Source organism: Primulina eburnea, chromosome 7 (assembly GCF_022965805.1).
Source record: "Primulina eburnea isolate SZY01 chromosome 7, ASM2296580v1, whole genome shotgun sequence".
NCBI lineage: Eukaryota > Viridiplantae > Streptophyta > Magnoliopsida > Lamiales > Gesneriaceae > Primulina > Primulina eburnea.
In genome coordinates, this window is record NC_133107.1 from 8,622,040 (window position 1) to 8,646,250 (window position 24,211).

The window sequence follows — 24,211 nt, forward strand, 5'->3', positions numbered from 1 at the left end:
TCTCATAAAAAAATTATATAAAAACGTGACACTGGTTAATTATAATTATATATAAGCAAAAATTTGTGTGAAACAATCTTCAGGGTCGTATTTTGTGAGACAGATCTCTTATTTGAGTCATCCATAAAAAATTATTATTTTTATGCTAAAAATATTATTTTTTATTGTAAATATTGATAAAATTAACTCGTCTCACATATAAAAATTTCAAAAAATATCTCACGTTAAACTTACACGGAATATCAATATCTCTGTGGAAGATAAAATCAACCACTGGACCTACGTAAGGGCAAATTTGAAATAACACAAAATTATAGGGGTGATTCTATCGTAAGTACTTCGAAACTGGGGATTAGTTGGACGTAAACTATAGTAAAGTTTCCTCGTCTCTATCCATTTTTTCGTTCGACTTTCCACGTCATTTTGTATATATTTTTATCATAATTTATTATTATGATATTGTACCCTACGATTGTTCACTTGTACGTTACATCTGTGTTGCAAACTTGCAGCATAAAACCTCTCTCTAGATACAAACTGATGTACTTACTTACCAACAAAATCCTCGTTATTACATTCCTCCTTTCAGATTTCGCCGCCGAAACCGCTCGCCGGTGCTACCGCGGACGGAGTTCTCCGATCACCGGTGAGTGTCTATGCTTTTGTTCATTCCGACTTTCGTATGCATTGCGTGAACGATACGAAATGAAGTCGTGATCGGATTTTATGATTTTATCACTCGGTTCTATAAGCATGATGAAAGATCGAAGACTAAATGTTGTTTAGCGATTACATTTTCTGATTACGAAGCGAATTTTATGAGTTTTTTTTTAAAAAAAGTTTTGACATTTTTTCCCTGCTCTGTAGAAGTCTAGAGATTCGAGCTTCGTGAGAGGATAAGTTTGTTTCAGGTGACGTTTTTTTTCATGTGAATATATCGTTTTTACCGATTCTGGAAATGCTCGTGATGTACTCTGAACAGTGTATTTGATTCATTTCGAGGACTTTGTTGCAGTGATTATATCTAAATGCGTGTATGTGACGATTAATGCCTTTCTCTCAACGTATATTATATATATATTTTTAAAAAGTTTACTATAAAAGTTTTTGAAAAGATTTGATTGATGTTGAGAAAACTCCGGCAATTATTTTAATCTGAAAAGTCATTATTAGCATTTTCCTTGTCAAACAGGTAATTGGCAAAATGTAGTAATGTTTTTGTAAAATGCTCTTGATAAACTTGACTTAAAAACTAACTAAATTTTACGAAAAATCATTATTTATTTTTTAAAACCAACATGGTTTAGTTATGTTTCTATATTAAACGGATTTGAATTTTTACAACTATTATCTTTAAAGTTTATATGAAATTAAATTAATAGATATGAATCTTATTTATTGACCGACTCATGGATGTCAAATTAAAATAATTGTGCCTAAAATGTTTACTTTTAGCTATGAGAAAAGTTAATTTTATATTGACAAGAACGATAGATATATGTTAGTTATAACTCGTTAATTGCTATTTTTTATTCTAAAATTCGTAGTATTATCCTATATTTGCACCATGCATGGTCAAGGCTCTAACATGTTGTTTAGTGCTTGTATGGATAAGAGAAAAAACATATAACGTTTTGAGTCCAAAGTGAGGACAAGTAAAAATGACACCGTGACTTCTGAGTTATGAATAATTATGTAATTGTTGAAAGGAAAACTTAAAAAATGTAATGCTGTCTGCTTACATTGTTGTAAAATTCTTCATAGGCTGTAACTATTTTTTTCTTCGTTATGTAATTTCCATTAATTGTTGTACAGTGATATACATGTCAAACAGCCTTGTTTTGCAAGAAAACTTTTCTCTACAAGCCTGTGAATACATCTACCTCAGGCAGCTCCTCCAAATTACCCTGAGCCGACTTTTAAAAAATTTCTGAGAAGAACTGAGTGGGCTGAATTCTTAATGTGATGGCATCAAGATCTTGTGGAAGCTTCTTGGAATTGGCTTCTGGAGAATTTACGGATATTCCTCGAACTCCTAGAGCTCTCCCAAAGTTGATGACGCGTCCTGATATTTTATCTGATGGTAGTGGGAACAGTAACACTGATTCTGATGGCTCATCGTCTGTTTTCCGTGAGCGGAAAATCATAGTGGCTAACTTTCTGCCTTTGCATACCCATAAGGATCATGAAACTTCCAAGTGGCACTTTAGTTTCGATGAGGATTCACTTTTGTTCCAACTGAAGGATGGATTTCCACCTGAGACTAAGATTGTGTATGTTGGATCTCTCAAAGTTGAAATTGAAGCCAAGGAGCAGGAAGAAATCGCGAATAGACTTCTCAATGACTTCAACTGTGTTCCTACTTTTCTACCTCATGATACACATAAAAAGTTTTATCATGGTTTCTGTAAGCAACAACTTTGGCCTCTTTTTCATTACATGCTACCTATGTGCCCTAATCACGCAGATCGTTATGACAGACAGTTGTGGCGGGCCTATGTGTCTGCAAATAAGATTTTTTCTGATAAGGTCATGGAAGTGGTCAATCCAGAGGATGATTTCATATGGATTCATGATTATCATCTCATGGTGCTCCCCACATTTCTGAGAAAGCGCTACAATCGGGTCAAGCTTGGGTTTTTTCTTCACAGCCCATTTCCTTCATCAGAGATATATAGATCACTGCCTGTTAGAGATGAAATTTTGAAAGGTCTACTGAATTCTGATTTAATTGGTTTTCACACATATGACTATGCTCGACACTTCTTGTCATGCTGTGGCAGAATGCTGGGCTTGGGATATGAATCAAAGAGGGGGCATATTGGAGTTGATTACTTTGGCCGGACGGTGTATGTAAAAATTTTACCCGTGGGTGTTCACATGGGTAGACTAGAATCTGTCTTGAATCTCCCTTCTACACAGAATAAAATTAAAGAGATTCAAGAGCAGTTTAAGAACAAGAAATTGATTCTTGGTGTTGATGACATGGATATATTTAAAGGTGTCAGTCTTAAGTTATTAGCTTTTGAACAGCTCTTGCAGCTGCGTCCGGATTTGCAAGAAAAACTAGTGTTGGTTCAAATCGTGAACCCTGCAAGCAGCTCAGGAAAAAATGTTCAGGAAGCAAAAAGGGAAATCTACTTAGCTGCGAAAAGAATTAATGCATCTTATGGTTCTCCTGATTATGAACCTGTGATTCTGATTGACTGTCGCACTCTCTCTTTGAAAGGACTGCCTATTATGCAGTGGCAGAATGTTGTATAGTTAATGCAGTGAGGGATGGGATGAATTTAGTGCCGTATAAGTACATAGTCTGCAGGCAGGGATCTTCTCATTTAAATGAAGCTATATGCATGAAAATGGAATCTCCGAGAACTAGCATGCTTGTTCTATCAGAGTTCATTGGTTGCTCACCATCTTTGAGTGGAGCTATTAGGGTGAATCCATGGGATATTGAATCTGTTGCTGATGCCATGAATATGGCGATCACCATACCGGAGGCAGAAAAGCAACTTCGGCATGAGAAGCACTACCGATACATTAGTTCTCATGATGTAGCTTATTGGGATCGCAGCTTCATGCTGGACTTAGAAAGAGCATGTAAAGAACACTATGATAAGCTCTGTTGGGGCATAGGATTAGGCCTAGGGTTTAGAACCATATCACTTTCTCCAAGCTTTCAGAAATTATCTGTGGCTCACATTTTCTCAGCATACAAGAGGACAAGCAGAAGAGTACTATTTTTAGACTATGATGGTCCAATAGTTCCTCAGTCCGCAGCAGTTAAGTCCCCCGGTCCCGAAGTGGTTACTGTGCTTAATGCTCTGTGCAACAATCCGCATAACACAGTGTTCATTGTTAGTGGAAGAGGAAAGAATTCACTTAGTGATTGGCTTTCCCCATGCGAAGAATTAGGACTGGCTGCTGAACATGGTTACTTTATGAGGTATGATACAAGTTGATCATGTGCTCATAGTTTTTCATACCAATAACAGGGAAAAAAATCAAAGTTCATATCTAATTTTTCTTTATTTTGAAGCATGTATTTTTGTGTGTAAAGATCTCCTCGTTCATTTCAGGTGGAATTTGGCCTCTGATTGGGAGTCATTAACTGCTGAACTTGATTGGAAAGAAATTGTGGAACCCCTCATGAATCTGTACACAGAAGCGACTGACGGTTCATTTATTGAAGTTAAAGAGAGCGCACTGGTGTGGCATCATCAAGATGCAGACGCAGACTTTGGCTCCTGCCAGGCCAAGGAGCTATTGGAGCATTTGGAAAATGTTCTTGCTAATGAGCCTGCAGTTGTTCGAAGGGGACAGCATATTGTGGAAGTAAAACCACAGGTACTCTCCATCACAACATTCAGGTGTGCTCTAGTGCAGATTTTTCATTAAAACTAGTAGTGCCGTGCCACATACGTCTTACTATGTATAGTATTGTGTATATAAAAATGTTTTACCATTGTTAAAGTATGTGGCATTTCAGTAACTAAAACACACACTGAGCGTTTAAAACACCAGTATGATATGAATTTAATGTTTCATATAGTTATCAGTGCCTCAGGGGGATGGTATTGTACAAAATAAAAATGATTAACCATGAGACTGAAAGTTGATGACTTCCTTGATGTATAAAAATGCAGGGGGTGACCAAAGGTTTGGTTGCTGAAAAGGTCCTCTCAATGATGGTGAAAAATGGCAATGCACCAGATTTCGTGATGTGTATTGGGGATGATCGATCAGATGAAGATATGTTTGAGAGCATACTAGCTGTTGTGTCTGGTTCGTCCCTCCCTTCAACTCCAGAGATCTTTGTTTGCACAGTGGGGCAAAAACCGAGCAAGGCTAAATATTATCTTGATGATACTGCTGATGTTGTCAGACTCCTCAGAGGCCTCTCCACTCTTCGAATATAATGCCTCTGCCTAGCGAACTCGTCCAGGTTGCATATGATGCTATTCTATGATGAATGCAAAGCAGGTTTTGTAAATTACTTTCTTTTTTTGCTTGCTGACTAAGGGGAAAAAAATTCAAATAACTAAGCTAACTTAAAATTTGTAGTTCTACTGTATACAATCGGATGTACACTGGTGCATGATTACCGTTGGATAATGAGAGCTTCAAGAATTCACCAAGTTTGGGTCTTTCAGGACTTTTCTTTCGGGTGTGAAAATCTTTAGGGCAGTCCAATATACATGTTTGCATATGTACATATATATCCCTAGTGTTGGCTTGCAGATGTATAAAGGGATTCTTGATCTATAAGAAAGCACCATTCTTTTGCACGGTTTAACATTAATTATAAAAATATCCGTTTGATTTGTTCTGTTGGCCGATCTCATATGCTTGCTTGTTTTGTTTTACCATTATTATTATTTTCATTTTCGATGTTTAAGTTTACCGTTTAGATCTTTGGTTTTGCTTTATTTACATTACAAAGGGATATTATTGGCATCCTTTTATCACGAAAACAAAATTTATGTTATATCGGATCTCTTTTTATTCGTATATGAGGCCGTGCCTATTAAGAGGCAAATGAGTCCGACGACTCAGACCCATATCTTTTTTAGGGCCCAAATTTTTTTTAAAAAATTATTATATATAATACTATTTACTAGATAGCCCAAAACCAAGTATTTATTAAATGAAACTTGTTTAGCATGTTATCGATTTATTCCATAATCTTCTCAAATATTCATCTGCAGACAAGCCTTAATCGACTCCAGTCGGTACGTCTTCTCTAGGTTTGATTGAAAGACCCGTGAGGAGCTGTAAGTCTATTTTCTTGTATTTGTTTTGTTTCTAATTTTTTATTGTAGTTTTTTACTTTGTTCAGGGCTTTATGTGGTATCTATAATCTACGATTTTTGACTGAAATTTTGGTGTATGTAATGCTTATCCGGCTTTCAAATGCTCATATTGCTTATAAAATCTTGTTGATTGTCCCGGGTACAGTAGCAAGTGCAGAACGAAGTTTCTCAAATATAAAGATCTTCAAAAAATTTCTCCGATCAATAATGTCACGAGAAAGATTGGCTGTGTTATCGATTGAGAAAGAAATTACTGAACAACTTGATTATACAGACTTGATTAGTATTTTTAGCTCTAAAACTGTTAGACGGGTTGTTTTTTAGTGATCATTTTGGACATATTTGATATTTTTATTCCTTTAGATTTTTATATTGTCTTTGACGTATTAATTTAATTTGAAAAATCGCTATGGAACTAAAAAAAATATGAACACACGTTATGATTCAGAGACCTCTTTTTAAAAGTTAGGCTCAGATCCAAATATTGTTAGGATCGGCTCTGCGTATATGAGAGACCTATATTTAGCATGAGTATATTTGTAGTATAACATACCAGATATCATATATTCACCACGTCCTATGGACGGTGAGCATTCAATTTGGAAGGGTTCAGCTATTTTGTGAGCTGGGTTACTGGTTGAAAGGGCTGTGCACTTACGACATAGGCCAGATCGAATCATCCCTCTCTGTCATAGCTATTTCATCGATGTTAGCTTTGACCCAGATCACCGTTTGCAGGTCTAAATAATCGAGATGACAAAATTGTTAGGTATTGTTTGGTATATATGTGGTATTTGATAAACAAAATATGTGAAATTGTAATGTGAGCAATAAAAATTTGGTTAGATAGGTAATTTTATGTAGTTTAATTAATTATATGGTGTTTGATGAGTAGATGAATCTTATCAACCACATTAAACAATATTTGATTGTATAACGATAAAGCTCCAATTCGTATCCATTTCTCTAGAAAAGAACAAGATATTTTTAGATGTTAATGCACCCTCGTCGATTAAAAGTTGTTGGGTGGTCGTATAAGGAATCTAGTATCTTGTGAATTTAGTTTATGAAGATTACAATATATATGTGTGCGCGCGCGTGTTGTGCGCACATGCATGAAAGCTATGGAATGCGTGGACATGAAAGACTTGGTGCAAGGCTGCAAGCATGACGGGCTAAGAAGCAATGGTCGTTTGAGTGCAGAAACTATTTCGTTTAGCGTTTTCTTAAATATCAAGGTAGTGTTTTGTTTTGTTCTAATTTCAGCTTTTGTTTGATATATTTTCTGAAAAATGTATATTTGAAAATCATATCGGTTATGTAATGCATGTTTGGTCGTATTTTGTCGAAAAATAAACTTTTTACCGATAGATTTTATATCATACAACAATTTGGGTTATTTTAATGGTTATGGGTCTTTAAAAAAAAAATTGGTTATTTGTTGGTAGTTTTTTTTTTAAAAAAGATTGTATAATATATTAATTAATTACAATATAAAATAGTGATGTATTTTGGAAGAGAAAAAAACGTTGGATGATTACGTTAGAAGATGTGAAACAAATAAACAAAGCTGAAATATGTGTTGTTGCCAAAATATCGGGTGAGTGGGTTAGCTTCTCCTCGTAAATTTCGAGATCAAAATCCAATTCCAAACCTCATAATTTAGAAACAAATTAACATATGAAATTAGATCTTATAGTTATCTCAAAATAAATCAATTGACTAGATTTCCTCACTATTTAATAATTTTCAACCAAATTTCATTACATATTATTAAAATAATAAAAACAAACAAATAATTTATTTATTATAACATGAGCCTGGAGCCAATCTTTCTTTTCATTCTATATTATTGTTATGTAACATTCAATAAAAATTATATTCTATATAAAAATTCCCCCCCACTCAAAATTCGAGACATCAAAATAAGTAGTCGATTTTTTTTAACCAAATGCGACATAAGAGTGGTCTTCCTCCAATCAGTCAGCCTAGAAAATTTCAGTGCGCGATTTCTCAGATTCACTTCTCCGTGCATTTCAGCGTTACACAGCGATTCCCACCATTTCAGCAAGGTTGATTCCGCAGTACGATTCTCCAGATTCGAAGCACCCAAAATTGCCCCTTTTCATCAATCCAGATCTTTCAGCTTCGTTTCTTTTGTCTCTTGTTGATCTGAGAAATTTTTGGTTATATTAAAGTTAATCCGAGTGAAAATTCAGAATTGCTACTGGATCTAGTTGAATTATCGCGGAGCTTCAAAACGGATTCAATCATGAATCCTTTCTCCTCCGGCACTCGCCTGAGGTTGGTTCGATTTCCGCGTTCTGTTATTGGATAAGTTTACTTCGGTTTGATTTTTATCGTGATGGCTGGGATTTGTTTTTCTTTGTAATAGCTTTAGCGTAATCGGGCGATTCGCGTTGGTAATGTCTTTGTGTGTTTGGGTTTAGTTTTGCCAATCCTCTTATCATTGCTTAGGATGAGGATTGTTTACCTTAATAGTGAGCATTTCTAAAAACTGTTTGGATGAAAGTTGTCAGAAGAGGGGGATAGTAAATTGAAAAATCGAGTTCACGTAGTATGGAATCTGAATGTGTTGGATTGCATGTTAACTGATGAATTGACTTGCGATGAAGGCATGCTGTCCCTGAAGAATTTGATGAGTCTGAGTAGACTAAGTAGTAAGTAGTATTTGATGATGATGAGAAAGTTAAATATGATGGGATGAAAATACTGGCTTGGTGTCTCCTGCAATTTGTTTGTTGAAACTTTGGGAAAATGACATCATTCTTATGATAGCATGGGTAAATGATGGGTGTGATCACTCTTTTGAGGAGTCATTTGAGGAGGTCGATGCTCAAGTAGATCCATTATGTGTTATTGGACTGTTTTTGGAACACCGCCAGAGAAAGATCAATAGCACATGTTTGAAAATTTTAGAGTATATATGTGATGAGAATATGCAAACAACAAAGATGCTGGCTGTCATAAAAATTGAAGTAACCTAGAAAATGTATTAGTTAAGTGAACACACATGACCTCGACATTTATTCATGTATAGAGACTCAAAAGGAACAAGAGATCTACCATTTATGTTGACAGCAGAGGCTTTGTGGGATGAGTAGGATTTTGTTCTATATCAAGTAAATTCGCTAGTTAGTTGGAATTATTTTTCCCCGAAAAATGGACAACATTCTTCCACTGGTGCTGTTTCTTATTGCGGCATATCAGAGTCTTTACTCTTTAGGCAGGAGGGCCAGATGTTTAGAAGTAAACTTAAGTCAGTAATCCAAACAAGTTTTTAACTTAATTTGATGGTCACTTTGATTACTGAGGCAAATGATTTCTTCTTATACTTTCTTTTCTGGGACTATCATCCTCCATCTTATCTCCACATCCTCCTTGGTCTATGTCATTATTGTTGCTTGCTTGTTTTCTTATGATGATATTTTTTTTCACTCTTTCTTATTGCTGATTATTTTTTGTGGTACGAGTTAAGACGTGATTTTGTACTCTTTATGCTTTGTTTAAGGGACATGATTCGGGCAATTCGAGCTTGCAAAACTGCAGCAGAAGAACGTGGTGTTGTGAGAAAAGAATGTGCTGCTATTCGAGCCGCAATTAGTGAAAATGACCATGATTATAGGCATCGCAATTTGGCAAAGCTCATGTTCATACACATGCTTGGTTACCCAACACATTTTGGTCAAATGGAATGCTTGAAGCTAATTGCACATCCAGGGTTCCCTGAGAAGAGAATAGGATATCTTGGTCTAATGCTTCTTCTTGATGAAAGACAGGAAGTTCTTATGCTTGTTACCAACTCAATAAAACAGTATCCACATAAAGCTTAATTTCCTTTTTATTCTGTTTGCTTTGAAGCTAGCAACTTCTCCTTGGACTTGCAGCTGCCTAAAAGGGAAAAACAATGAAATAACATTGGAAAGGGCATGTCTATCTCTTCTGTGTTTATATTATAGCTAAGTCATTACCGATTGTCCATTTATTCGCTGTGTATTAGTTAAAGTTTCTATATCTTCAGATGCCTTAACTCGTGCACAGAGATCTAAATCACACCAACCAATACATCGTGGGACTTGCTCTTTGTGCCTTAGGGAATATCTGCTCAGCAGATATGGCTCGTGATCTTGCACCAGAAGTTGAAAGACTGCTCCAATTTAGAGATCCAAATATCAGGAAGAAAGTAGGTTTTTTATTAACAAAAAAATTACCAAATACACAGTTAAAACTTTTCGAAAGTTAAGAAGTCCTCGCTTCAATTTTACATATTCAGTTAGAAACTATCTAAAAGATTTTGGAATTATGTTTTATTACAGTGGCATAAAACTGTAAGATCTATAGTTCTATGATTAATAATTTTGGAACAAATTGCTGAATAATAATAAAAATTTAATGTTTTTCGGCAATGGAGTATAGTTTCTGAAGCTGCATTCCAAATTTTACATCAGTGTTGCATGCTTATTCTTTCTATGACTTGGGATCAACAGTTGTTACGTGACACTGCTATTGCCTGAGTAAAGACTTCTGTGAATTGTTTACTTCATGGCCATGCAGATTTATCGAAGAGAGTTTCTTAGCTCTAGGCATCAGTTACTGATTTTTTGCTAATCCGAAGCTAATATTAGGAATTCCTAAAACTAGTAAATTGGATTAGATGTATGAAATTTTTATTATTTCATTTCATATTAACATCTGTTTAATACTTGCTGTTATCATTCATTTATTCAAAAAAAAAAAAGATGATACCACTTTATGGTGATTATCATTCAATTTTTTTTTTCCTCTCAATTATTTCATGCAAGACCTTAAAAATTACTTATAAGAAACCCTACTTTCTCTCTGATGTAGGCAGCATTATGCTCTATAAGGATTATAAAGAAAGTTCCTGAGCTAGCAGAAAATTTTATGAATCCTGCCACTGCCTTATTGAAAGAAAAGCACCATGGAGTGTTATTAACTGGAGTCCAGCTTTGTACGGATATGTGTAAAGTCAGTACAGAGGCTCTCGAGCATTTCAGAAAGGTAATTCTATCCAGCTATATATTTATCCTGGAGTTTTTTGTGAGAAAAGAAAATGTGAAAAACTCTCCTACTTTACAAGTTCTTTTTTCCTTTTGGGTGGTTTTAGAAATGCGTTGATGGCTTGGTCAAAGTTCTTAAGGATCTTTCAAACAGTCCATATGCACCAGAGTACGACGTTTCAGGGATTACAGATCCTTTTCTTCATGTTAGATTGATCAAGCTTTTGTCCGTTTTGGGACAAGGAGACACCGATACTAGTGATGCGATGAATGATATTCTTGCTCAGGTAAGAGTAGTCTATAGGCACTACAAATTTTTCCTCTAATCAGCTTGAAGTCTTGTAGTCAATTCTCTATTTCAGCCTTTTTGAAATGCAATTTACCTGCTATGCAACTTTGGGGTTTGTATAAAGAAGATGATTGATTTTGACATCTCTTCGTTTGTAGTTGCTATTTCTCTTATCTAACTTGGAAATTTGCTGAGTTGATCTTTTGGATTGCTAATGTGATCGTGATCGAGTTCTAGATTCATAGGTGTTACTTTGAATTTTGATTCATTGGTAATAGTTAGAGAGAATCAATTCGAGAAATTTTAGGGCTCCTAGATTTTGGAACATATACTTTGTCGAATACTCTGCCTCAACTCTCTAGTGAAAAATGAGAGAATTAGGTAGAACTGAATGTAATTTACTATTATTTACTGAATTTTTCATGGTGATAATTGTTGGAAAAAATTATATGTAAGGTGATTAACGATTGGACTAATTGAATTTAATGTTTTGCAAGGGATGCGGTGTTTTTAGACTCAGATCAAAGTTTCAGTTTTGGTTTCCCTGTAATTGTAGGTGGCAACAAAAACTGAATCAAACAAAAATGCAGGGAATGCCATCCTCTATGAATGTGTTGCTACAATAATGACCATTGAAGATAATAGTGGGTTAAGGGTGCTAGCTATCAATATATTGGGAAGATTTTTGTCCAGTCGCGACAACAATATCAGGTTGTTCTCATTCATTTAGTTTGACCCGATCCACTTTTTATTGCGTCGATGAATATGAGGTTGTTTTACGTTTGAGTTCCATAAGTTATTTTCATAAGCATGGATTAGCTCTAATTGATTCATTTGTTTTTATTAGAATGTGATCATTCAACCAAGTTCTCATGATATTCGAGTATGAAAAGATATTATAAAAAAGAATATGTTTTCTGTTTCAACCAAATAAGTTAGAATGGGAAGAACTCTCATCTGACCTTAATTTGAGAGATTGTTATCTAACTTCTAAAGTTAATTTCTTCTTGAGGATTTTTTCTTTGCGCCTTGCAGTAAAAAGTACCTTGCTACGTGGCTTCTTGTTTCTTGATCATTTTTTTTCTGTCCAACTAAGATGAAACTTTGTTATGTCAGATATGTTGCATTGAACATGTTGATGAAAGCTATTTCCTTAGACAGTCAAGCAGTGCAGAGGCATCGAGCTACAATTTTGGAATGTGTGAAGGTATTATGTGGCCACCATTTCATGTAGAATTTTTAACTTTCAATTTTCTCATAATAGTTCAATTGGCTCCATCCATTGTAAGTGAGTGAGACAAGGCTTTTCTGAGATATTTGTACCCATCTATGACCTATATATTTGTTTTTGAATCTTCTAGATGTAGTCTATATGCTTTGACAAATTGTTTTGCATTACTGTATTCCTAGATGTTTGGATGAGTCAAAGCATATTTTGGGCTTGTATTTAGTTGTGTGCTAGTGAGACTCTCCCTCCAGCAAATCCCATGTGACAATTTTGTATCAATGAATGTTTTCTCCTTTTTTCAGTGGGGGGCATTTCGATTGAAACTCATCTCTTTCAGAAACTCATGGATGCTTGTTTTTTGTCAGGATTCAGATGCTTCAATCCGTAAAAGAGCCCTCGAGCTTGTATACCTTCTGGTGAACGAAAGTAATGTCAAATCTTTGACGAAAGAGTTGATTGACTATCTTGAAGTTAGTGACCCCGAATTCAAAGGAGACCTAACCTCCAAAATTTGCTCAATTGTTGAGAAGTAAGTTCAACTTGTAATGTGATCAATGCTTTCTTGTGTCTTCCTGCATGTTCCATGTAGACAAGGTTTTTAATCTCTCATAATTCTGAGAATAGTGATTGATTTATTTGATATGACCTAGATGCGATCTTTGTATTTCAATTCCAAGCTACGAGAAATCTTTCATGGAATGATCTCACAAGATTTGATAAAATTTAAACACAGGCGGACCAAAGGAAATCTGAGGGGGTGGGTAACTAAGGGTGTATAAATACATGTAGGCCTGCACAGACATATTACTGTGCAGTTAAATAACAGAAAATGGAATCCTTCTCTTTCTGCTCTTTTCCCTTTTCCTGAAATAAATTTTTAGTTTAAAACGGCACTTTGTCCTTCTATCTTTCCATTTCTGTAACTTATAGTTAGGGTCTCCATGCAGTCGATTCCTTCAACGATGTTTTATGGCTTTTCACCATCAGTGATTGGATGCACTGAATTGAAGTCATTTGTAGAAAATTCTAGAAACCTATGATTCTTTTTCCAGTTTATTGAATCTATTCACACAGCCTAATCTAATCTTCTGTGGCGGTGCTCCAGGTTTTCCCAAGAGAAAATTTGGTACATTGATCAAATGCTCAAGGTGCTGTCAGAGGTACTCACTCAACTTTTGGCTCTAAGCTTGAGGTTTGTCTTGATAATTGACAGATAGAAATCATAGAATGTTCTAATCCTGCCAATGGAGCAGCTTTAACCTTTACAAATAGGAGTTGTGTAGGTGTATTAAAATGCAAGGACTATCTAACATGCAGTTAATTGGAGGTGCTTTTACGCATAACAAAATTGCTTGAATGATTTAATGTCGATGTGAATGGGAAGATTCATTTCCGCAAGTAGATGCTTGCGATGAAACATGTTCCATTTACATTTTCAATTCTGGTCTGTGATTAATACCAGTCTCATTCAAAATGATGATAATACTAAATTTTCTTGAAGCACTTAAGGTTTGAGAAAAGGCTAAGAAATCGATGACAGGTTTTCTGAAGTAAATTTAGGTAATGTTGTGTATATATTTCCCTTGATAGAATAACATCTCTGTACAATTACTCTCCTCACTTCCTAGCAGAAGCTAGTATAAACTCTCAACAAGAAAAGTAACTGAATGACTTCTCTACGTCACCCCCAATAAATTATATTTCCCTATCCCCACATGCACTTTTCTTAGTTCTTCTAGAATACACATGCTTAACAATGTGCTTCTCTCTATTCTTTAAACCTACGTCCACATGACCAGCGTCATATACCTTAAGATGGCTGTGGACATTTTCCATCTAAGGTTATTGATTAAGTTACAGGACAACATTCTTAATTGTGAAGTTTACGAACATCACAGTTCCTCCTGGTAATATGAACATTTTAAATTCTTTACATGTCATCCACATGTTTATACATCTTTTTCAGAAATATGCTACGGTCAAATGTCTTTTCAAGGGAGGGCATTGCCTGACCCTTTTTATCTGAATGTGTGTCTTGTATAAGTAATGTGTTCTCAGGGAGATTCAATAGGTGTTATATTTCTTGCAGGCTGGAAATTTTGTGAAGGATGAAGTGTGGCATTCTCTTATTGTTGTAATTACTAATGCTTCTAACCTGCATGGATATTCTGTAAGGTCTTTGTACAAGGCTGCACAAACAGCAAGTGAACAGGTGTGTCGGAAGTTTGCTGATATTAATGCTTTGTTAATTTTGATCACGTACTTTGACTCATGTCTTACAATCCTGCCATGTCTTTACCAGGAAACTCTCATTCGAGTTACTGTTTGGTGCATCGGAGAATATGGGGAGATGTTGGTTAACAATAGTGGAGTTCTTGATATGGAAGACCCCATCACTGTGAGTTTGTGCTATTTTAAATCTCAGTAGTGCTCATAAAACTAGCATCGAACTTGGTACCTTCGTATGCATCTTCAATGTAGCCAAACTGGTCAGCTTGTCTCATTAGTTGTAACCAACGTTCGTAATATGTGTCCAACCGGCTCTTCCGTTTAGAGATCATTAATGAATAGTTATCATTTTTATTGCAGTGTGTTATGTCGAACATTTGAAGTGCACTATCACATTGTAGCTTTCATGTAGCTTAGTTCCTTATGCCACAAAATTGACAATTCTCTCAGTTGGTTATCTAGCACTATAACTATATTTTGGCATTTCCTTCCATGAGAGATTAACACTTGGACATACTATTGAAAAATGTTCGAGTCACATCGTAGTAAGGTCAAGGCCAGAATCATCAATTCTTAGATTTGCTCTGACAGCAAAATTGCTTAATATATTTTAACAATTTTGTTTTCCGAAGCAGGTAACTGAGGCTGATGCAGTGGATGTTGTTGAAACTGCAATTGGACGCCATTCTTCGGATCTCACAACTCAAGCTATGTGCTTGATTTCTTTGTTAAAACTGTCGAGTCATTTTACTTCATGTTCAAAGTATGTCGTTTATACTTTTTTTTCATCTGATAGCTCTACTATCTGGTGCATAGCTACAGTTTCCAAATTATTTTGCAGAAAGACCTCTTGGTTATTATATGTTTGCTAAAAACCTCATTTGAAAATTCAGAGTGTTGTTAAATTCGTAGCTAAAACCTCCCCTGTAAAAAATAATTAGATCGATAAAATTTGTTACAAAAAACCTGCTGTTGAAATATGTACGACGTATTTCCAAAATTAAATTTCTCAAAATGACAAATGATGTTTTATGTGTTGTAACTTGTAAAAAATATCACTTAAAATAATTCAGGAGTCTTTTGGCAATTTACCCACACTATCCATTCTGAGTGACTACTGTACGATAACAGATCGACAATTTTCCTCACGTTACCAATTTGTTTAGTTTTATTCAGAACTTTATTTGATGTGATTTGCTTGATTCATGTTTCTGCATTTGGATCACCATCACATATGACATATCATGTTTTGAACTTAATAAGCAAGTTTAAAAATATGTGTGTACGCTTTTGTAATTAAGTTATGGAAAAAGTTCATCTAATATCAGGAGGATAAATGATATAATTTCTCAATACAAAGGAAGCCTTGTACTTGAACTGCAACAGAGAGCAATGGAATTTAATTCTGTGATTGAGAAGCATGTAAAAATCAGGTACAAAAAGAGGTTTACTTATTCTCTAAATTTATGAATTCACGTTTTGGTTCTCCGAAATTGAGGATGGTGGATGAATTTTGTTTAGGTCTTCACTAGTGGAAAGGATGCCAGTACTTGATGAGGCAACCTATAGCGAGAGGAGATCTGGCTCTGTACCAACTACTGTTTCAACTTCACAAGGGGCTCCCCTTAAACTTCCAAATGGAGTTTCCAAACCAAATTCATCTCCTCTTATTGATTTGCTTGATCTTAGTTCAGATGACATTCCAGCAGCTAGCCCGTCTGATGGAAATTTTCTTCAGGATCTTCTTGGGGTAGATCTATCACCAGCTTCTTCACAGCAAGGTTGATTTTGCTTTAGTGCAAATGCGAGTCAATGGCTAGCTAAGAGTGCTCTGAACTCGTCATGAATATTTTGCAATTTATGCTCTGTATAGTGTCCGCTCTCTTACTTTCTCTTGTCGGGGGATTTTAAAAACCAAAAATTGTTGAGGTGTTGATCCTAGAGTACATGACCTTATTCTTCCTGACAACCAAATGATACAGAGTCCTGCCATCTTTACCAACACACAAAATATTTATTTACTATCATAGGTCAATTTTTTTATCTGTCAAGAAATTCTGCAATCATCGTTGCAAAATGTAGTTTTACATGTCAGTCATAAAATCAGATAGAATTCTTTCTCGTGGAAATTTTTTCTTACTAATCCAATTGTTTTTACTTTCAAATTTTCAGGAACTAATCAGATCCAAAAAAGTGGCACTGATGTGTTACTGGACCTTTTGTCTATTGGAACTCCTCCAGCTCAAAGTAGCTCGCCTGCTCTTGATTTGTTATCATCTGGTCAAAATGGCAAAAGTTCTGTGGATTTGTTAGATAAATTGGTTTCCCCTTCTGCACAAACCTCATCCCCTTTAGGAAGTTCTTCCATGATGGATTTGTTGGATGGTTTCGGACCCAACCAATCTGTCCCTCGTATGTTCCACTAGACTATGTACATTGTTGATTCATCTATCTATGATACTAATTGGCATAGTTAATTTGTTCCTGTTTGACGTGTTTCTTTCAGTTGCGAAAGGCAACGGCCCAACCTATCCATCGATTGTTGCATTTGAAAGTAACTCCTTGAAAGTGACTTTCAGCTTCTCAAAGGAATCTGGGAACCCACAGACAACTGTAATTGAGGCTCAATTTATCAACAAGTCGCCCAATGTCTTCTCTAATTTTATATTCCAGGCTGCTGTCCCAAAGGTAATTTAAGGATGGATCATTGGAACTTTCTATGCAGTTCGTTTTTCTGGTTGTTCCGCTCTGTCTCCTTTGCCGGAGACTGAAAAAATGTGAATCATATCTTGCCATAACTTCAGATTTTTATTTCTTGCATGTTCTTTATTTTGCATGATATGTGGGGTTGTCATTATTTCTTATGTCTTGGTGTTTAGTCTATTAACTTATACTACACTACTGGCTAAATAGCTGTCGAATATTTAGTTGGTTATGGTTTCTTGTTTCGATCGTTTTCCTTTCAGTCATTCTGCCTTGACTTCTGTTTTGTTCTGTAGCCCTACATTGACTATCATTTGTAGTTCTAAATGTTAATTGGGGTGGCAGAGTTGCATCTAGTTTTTTAAATTTATTTAGTTGGTGTTGGTGTTGGTGTTGATTAGCCTTTATTTTCGGTCATTGTTATGTCATGTTTGTTTATTTGGTCCACAGTTTCTTCAACTACAGTTGGATCCAGCTAGCAGCAATACGCTTCCTGCGAGTGGGAATGGATCAATCACACAGAAGATGCGAGTTTCAAACAGCCAGCATGGCAAGGTACATACATGGATCTATATTTTTCTTCATCTTTCTACCATTCCTCTAACTTAACTGTCACATAAGACCGTGTGCGAAAACTTGTGTGGAAACCATCATAATAATTTGATTCATAGGGCTTATGCGACTTGAATTGATTTCTATGTTCGCCATTTCTGGTTTTTCAGAAGTCCCTCATTATGCGCATTAGGATAAGTTATAAGGTGAATGACAAAGATGTTTTGGAGGAAGGGCAAATCAGCAACTTCCCCCGCAATATATGAGATAGAATGGCCATGGATAATTTGCATGAACGCTTGATAAATGGTCATCAAGGAGAAGCGACGTCTAATTTTCAGTTGTTTTTGAAGCTGAGTATTTTATACAATTATTCCAGCGGTAAGGCCTTTGGCATTTGGTTTCTATTGAGCTGGTTTTATGTACATTTGTGATATGTATAAGGAAATTTTCAATAATGGATTGTGTCATCAAGATTGGCCTTCTTTAGGATGCGTAGGAGGTACCAATTTTTCCCTCGTTGAACGACGGCTTCTGATTTTGTTTGATTAACTTGATGTATTCTTTAAAACGCTTGTTTGTAATATAGATTTGTCAATCGAGTCACCAATTCTTGTGGTATTTGATAGAATTCTTAGATTAACGTAACCTCGTTGTCATACTTATTCTCGAGCACACGGAAAAATCTATGTTACACCAGGTGTGGTGGGATCCTTTAAATCTCGGGAACCCCACATGGATTTATGTAGGTCTTCTGCTTGTTTTGATGAGTCCGATTGGTTATGCTTCAGCCTTCAAGGGTGGTCGATCTCCCCCTTCCCTTTTTAAAAATCAACTTTTCCGTTATTGTCATTCTCTTCGAATTTCTTGGGTCTGGATCCATGCATAAATCCATCCTCTTGCGATCAATCTTTCAACCTGGTTATTAGTCGGAGCTTCATGAAGCTCGGATATTTTGGCTTGGGAAAAAGAAGAAGAAAAAAGAGTCACTAGAATGTTTAAGTATATTGTAGCTAATGTTTAATATGCGAACGAGGGAAAAGGGGCAAGCAGGGGAGTGTTGATTCATCTTATACCAAAAAGTTCTAATAGATTTGATTTGATGAAGTATTTGATAAATTGATTTCAAATGACAGATGAGTCTAAAAACTCGAAATCAATATATTCAAATATAACTAGTACGTGCAAGATCACTTGCCCCATTGGTTCTCATATTATTGAAGATACATGCCAAAAATTGGGACAATTTGCTCACCTCTTTCAGCACAAAACATGGACCTGATGGACTGGTGGTGCCACCAACTTCACTAGCTTCCAATCTTGTACTCACTACTCTTCACATGGAATTTGTTGTCCCCATCATTTGAACCACTAGCATACAAATTTGCCAGCATATGATTGAGTGAATGAGACAAATGAAGCAAGCGTATGCACTAGGGAGGGAAGAAAAAATATTGCATTTGATCCATATGGATGCACGTGTGTATTGTTGGTTTAAAGGTGGTCGTTTTCTTAAAGATGTAACTCTCAGATCTCATACAAAGTATTCTAAGATTCAATATTTTATCTTAAATAAATTAAATTGATTATATCAATATCATGACTGGATGAGTATTATTTTCAAGTGTCTGGGACGTTTTTTACCTTTTATGTGAATGTTTGGCTCGTCGGACGAAACAACATCATCAACTTATTACACATTTTTATGTTTAACTAAAATGCTATATAGGTTTTCTACATTTTATGTGAATGTTTGGCTCGTCGGACGAAACAAATCTATAGCATTTTAGTTAAACATAAAAATGTGTAATAAGTTGATACATTATCATTCGTATCAAACGGCGTAACAAATATTCACTTTTGGTCAATAAAACAAATTATACTTTTTGTCCCCGGAAAAAACCACTCTCTACAAGACCCTTAATTTATGAAAATTATAATGAAATGAAAAACTCAAACACAATGTTCGATAGAAAAAATTGGTCCTACATAAATATGTTGTATGCAAAATTACGCTTAGAATAGCAATTTGTGTTGAAATTTAACCAGCAATCCGAACTAATACATATATATATATATATACATTGCACGTCTTTTTGGTGGGACAACAATGAAATATATAGATGTTAGTAACTATCTCATTCCATCTTTATCAAAAGAGATTCCAATCACAAAAAGAAATAGAATCAATGCATTTTCCAAAGATCAATTGGATGGTAAGAAATAAAGGAATTTGGGAAAAATTAACTCGTGTTAACTTTGCATAAATTCTTTCCCGCCAATTTGCTTTTACTTTTCTCACTCTTTTTTTTTTTTTTAATAACATCTCAATTTTTTAGTTTTTTTAAGATGATGGAACTCCCAACTTTTTTTTTCAATGCATACTGGATAAATTCTCATGCTAGCCAGATAAACATCACTAAGCAAACTCTGAGCGACAGAGTTGCCTGAGTAAGTATTAGTTGGAGAAATCGAACTCATGATAATTGACTAAATCCTACCTACTCCATCAACTCGAACATATCACATTTTTTTTTTAATTATATTGTCGGTGTCCTATCCTCATCTTCTTGATCAAAAAGTGTAGAACAACACCACTCTAGCTAATAAATTTTTCTACAAAATTGAATCATAATTGAAAAAAAGGTTTTTAAAATATTTTATTTTCTTAATTTCCAAAATAATACTATTTGTGTTGTATTATTGTTTTCGTGGCATGAATGATAGTTGTGATGATAAAATGTTTCATACGTTCTTAAAAGTGTGATGACGATTGCATCATTCTTGGAATCCGATAATAATGGCAAAACAGTATTTTTCATATTTCATACATGAACAATTCAATATATTTGGCAAAAATATGTGTGAGACGATCTCACGGGTCGTATTTTGTGAGACAGATATGTTATTTGGGTCATCAATAAAAAATTATTACTTTTAATGCTAAGAGTATTATTTTTTAGACAAAAACTTGTGTGACACGGTCTCACGGGTCGTATTTTGTGAGACGGATATCTTATTTGGGTCATCCATGAAAAAGTATTACTTTTTATGCTAAGAGTATTATTTTTCATTGTGAATATCGGTAGGGTGGACTCGTCTCACAGATAAAGATTCGTGAGACTGTCTCATAAGAGACCTACTCTATTTTTTATTGTAAATATTGGTAAAGTTGACCCGTCTCACAGATAAAGATTCGTGAGATCGTCTCACAAAAGCCTACTCATATATTTTGAGGAGCTAAATTCAAATTTTAGAAAATTACACGTGGAAAATATTATTTTTTTTTCATGTGAAAAAGGAGTTCTAGACCTCATAACTAAAATATTCTCCAGCATTATTCCAAGATTAGGTGAGGGCCAAAATATATTTTCAAATATATGTTATTTTGATGATAACATTGTTATAATGATTCTTTAATTCGAGAATACCATTCTTTACAAAATATTTAACATATTACTTCTGTTAGAAAAATTATATATAAAATTCTTAGATTTTTTTTTTATTTAATCTGAAGTTAAACAGAGCCACCGATTCACAGAATGGGTAGGTTATGAGGTGAACCATATGCTTGAGAAAATATTTCATGACCCCATATGTCCAACAATGTCTCCCATAATCACAAGAGTGCCTTCCTACCACTTTTCATTGATCCCACCATCCTTGATTTTTCATTCCACAATTGTTGCAGTAAGTGGATAAAGTGACAAAGTTTTGTTTCCAGAAACACCCAATTTTTTTACCAAAAAGTAGCATCTAATTATGCTACATCACCCCCACTTTAACTTGAATGGATTAACAGGTGAATTTCAAGAAAGATTAGAAATTTACAAGACTGGTGAAATGATGGCCTGGGAAATTGAGTCTGTGGGCTTGATTTCATAAAGTATTAGTGGGTATGTTTGGGGATGTAAAATCAAGAAGAATCCCAAAATAATCATATCTACAAATCTTTACAATATTAGATTTTGACATGTATTTGAATTGGATTATACGACGATACAATGAGCTCTTATAACAACTTCAATCAACCACTTTTGCTGGGCCGGAATAGAAATAAAATAGTTGTTGGTGATCTGGATCATGTAAGAGAGTATTATGTAATTCGAATTTGAAGATAAAAAGTTTGGCCATAAGTCAATCCGCATAGTGGGATGTGGAAAGAGATGCATCATTCGTTATACATACAATTGCATAAAACGAAACCAAAAGAAAAGTTGAAATAAAGCATGAGAGAAGGTAAAAAAAAAAGGTAAAAGAAACACATCAAAAAGATCTCTCATATATATATGCATGGGATAACTACTAAAACAATAATCGAAGCAAAACAGAGCACCTTAGTCTATCCCTAAAGAATAACCTCAACTTTATCATCAGGGCATGTACTAGAATTCGAGATATAGGGCGACCGGACGTTGAGAGACGACTCAATAAATTTTTAGGAACTGAAAATTGCGGGTTTTATAAAAAGTTAGGATCTAAGATTTCAATTTTTTTTTCATCCGATCGAGTAATCGCTCGCATTCGTTGTCGTTCGACCTCTAACTCCCATCATAAACTTACACATTAATAGAGATGGAATCATGTGTGCTAGTTGAACTAGGGAATTTGTTACTTTTCTTGGACCATTGCCAAATCTTGGAAACAGAAAAGCTTTCACCTTTAGTCCCACAAGTAATTTTCTTGCCAACACCAGCAGCAGTAGCATCTCCATGAGCTGTGAAATTCCCACTATGCCCCACTCTCCATTTCACAAGCCTCACATCACTACTACCCTCAGCACCATGTTCCCTTTGAGACAAGGCCACTTGCAGCTCTGAATCAGCCACCACATATTGAAATGAACCCATTGAAAAACACCTCCTACCATCCAAATTGCTATTGCTAGTCTCCCCAACTTCACTTTCCTTAATCCTGTTGTCACTAATTGCACTCTTCAATTTCCCAAGTCTAACTGAAAAAACTCTCTTTTCACTTATAGCAGCATTAGTGTCATCTTCTTTATCTTTTAACAAGCTAGGAACCCCTACTAAACTCGCATATCTCGAGCTTCCGCACTCGATTTCCTTCGAATCATCGCAATAGAACATAGGGTTTTCAAAAGCATATCCAGGAGTCAAGATCACACCTCTGCAAAGTGGACAAGTTGAATTTGAGAGCAACCATGTGTCTATACAATCAAGGTGGAAAGCATGACTGCAAGATGGGAGTAACCTCAACTTATCTTGTTCTGAGAATTCACACAAACAAACAGCACAATCAAAGTGTTCCTTTAAGCCCATTATGTCCTTGTACAGAAACACTGGAAGCAAATCAATGTAGGCTTGATCTAGACCAGAATCATGCAAGTGAAAAAGGTGCTGCAATTGCCTTTGAAAAGCTCCAGAAGTGGAGATTTCTGGGTAATTCGTGAGATTTGAAGATCTTTGCTTGAGGAGGAACTTTACGAGTAAATGGAGAAGAGCTAGAATGAAGAACACAACGGCTAGGACTACAATGATGAAGAGGATTATCGGGCTCACTTTACTCCCAAATGCTGATTGAATCCAAGACATTTTACTACCAGTAATGAATCATCTGAAATCTGAATCAAACCCTTTAAAAATTTCCAAGAACGGCCTCTTTCGGAAACTTAAATAAAGCAATACTTACCCATTATCAAGAAACAGAGGAAACCCAAATCTTAACCCGATTTTGTGACGCGGACAGATCCAAATGTCGGTTTAGAATGAAACTTGGTGCTAAAAATTGCTGACCCACCAAGGATTTTTTGCGTATGTTTCAAGAAAGTTGCAGACTTGCCTCACTCTTCTCAGTTTCTGCCGTTTTTTGAAACTGAGTTTTAGAATTCCTGGAAGAGACGGCCTTCGAAATACACACAAATTGTTAGAAAATGGGAGGAAGAAGAGGATTTAAGTGCGTGGCAATAGCACTTCAGGCCAGAGAGGGAGGGGACGACAACAAGAATGTGCACTCAAAATCACGAGGCTGCCATTTTTATGGCCTCACAGCAAACAAAAACAATATTTAAATTTAAAGGCACAAAATGTAACTAAAAAAACAGGATGAGATTCGGGTGATGAGTTGCAATCATATTTAAGAATTACTTAAAAAAAATTGATTTTCTTTAAGAGTAGGTCTCATGTGAGACCGTCTCACGGATCTTAATCTGTGAGACGGGTCAACCTTGCCCATATTCACAATAAAAAGTAATACTCTTAGCATAAAAAGTAATACTTTTTTTATGGATTATCCAAATAAAGATCTATCTCACAAAATACGATCTGTGACACTGTCTCACACAAGTTTTTGTCTTTTTTTAATACAAACATTTCATATGTAAAAGCATTTCATA

The 24,211-nt window shown here is 35.3% G+C and overlaps 2 protein-coding genes and 1 pseudogene across 2 annotated transcripts; 2 read left to right on the forward strand and 1 right to left on the reverse strand.

Moving 5' to 3' along the window:
• The first annotated feature begins 526 nt into the window (after positions 1-526).
• Positions 527-5,324, forward strand: LOC140837141 (probable alpha,alpha-trehalose-phosphate synthase [UDP-forming] 9; annotated as a pseudogene).
• A 2,430-nt stretch (positions 5,325-7,754) lies between these two features.
• On the forward strand, positions 7,755-18,466 carry LOC140837142 (AP-1 complex subunit gamma-2-like). Its single transcript, XM_073203187.1, has 18 exons — positions 7,755-8,117; positions 9,346-9,648; positions 9,876-10,017; positions 10,683-10,856; positions 10,963-11,142; positions 11,701-11,855; positions 12,261-12,351; positions 12,738-12,901; positions 13,478-13,532; positions 14,462-14,584; positions 14,675-14,770; positions 15,237-15,364; positions 15,930-16,034; positions 16,123-16,382; positions 16,774-17,013; positions 17,108-17,289; positions 17,755-17,859; positions 18,027-18,466. The coding sequence occupies exons 1-18, from the start codon at positions 8,086-8,088 to the stop codon at positions 18,120-18,122; spliced, it is 2,631 nt and encodes an 876-aa protein (XP_073059288.1). The 5' UTR covers positions 7,755-8,085; the 3' UTR covers positions 18,123-18,466.
• A 3,508-nt stretch (positions 18,467-21,974) lies between these two features.
• On the reverse strand, positions 21,975-23,898 carry LOC140837143 (RING-H2 finger protein ATL46-like). Its single transcript, XM_073203188.1, has one exon. The coding sequence runs from the start codon at positions 23,409-23,411 to the stop codon at positions 22,416-22,418; it is 996 nt and encodes a 331-aa protein (XP_073059289.1). The 5' UTR covers positions 23,412-23,898; the 3' UTR covers positions 21,975-22,415.
• Positions 23,899-24,211: the final 313 nt, after the last annotated feature.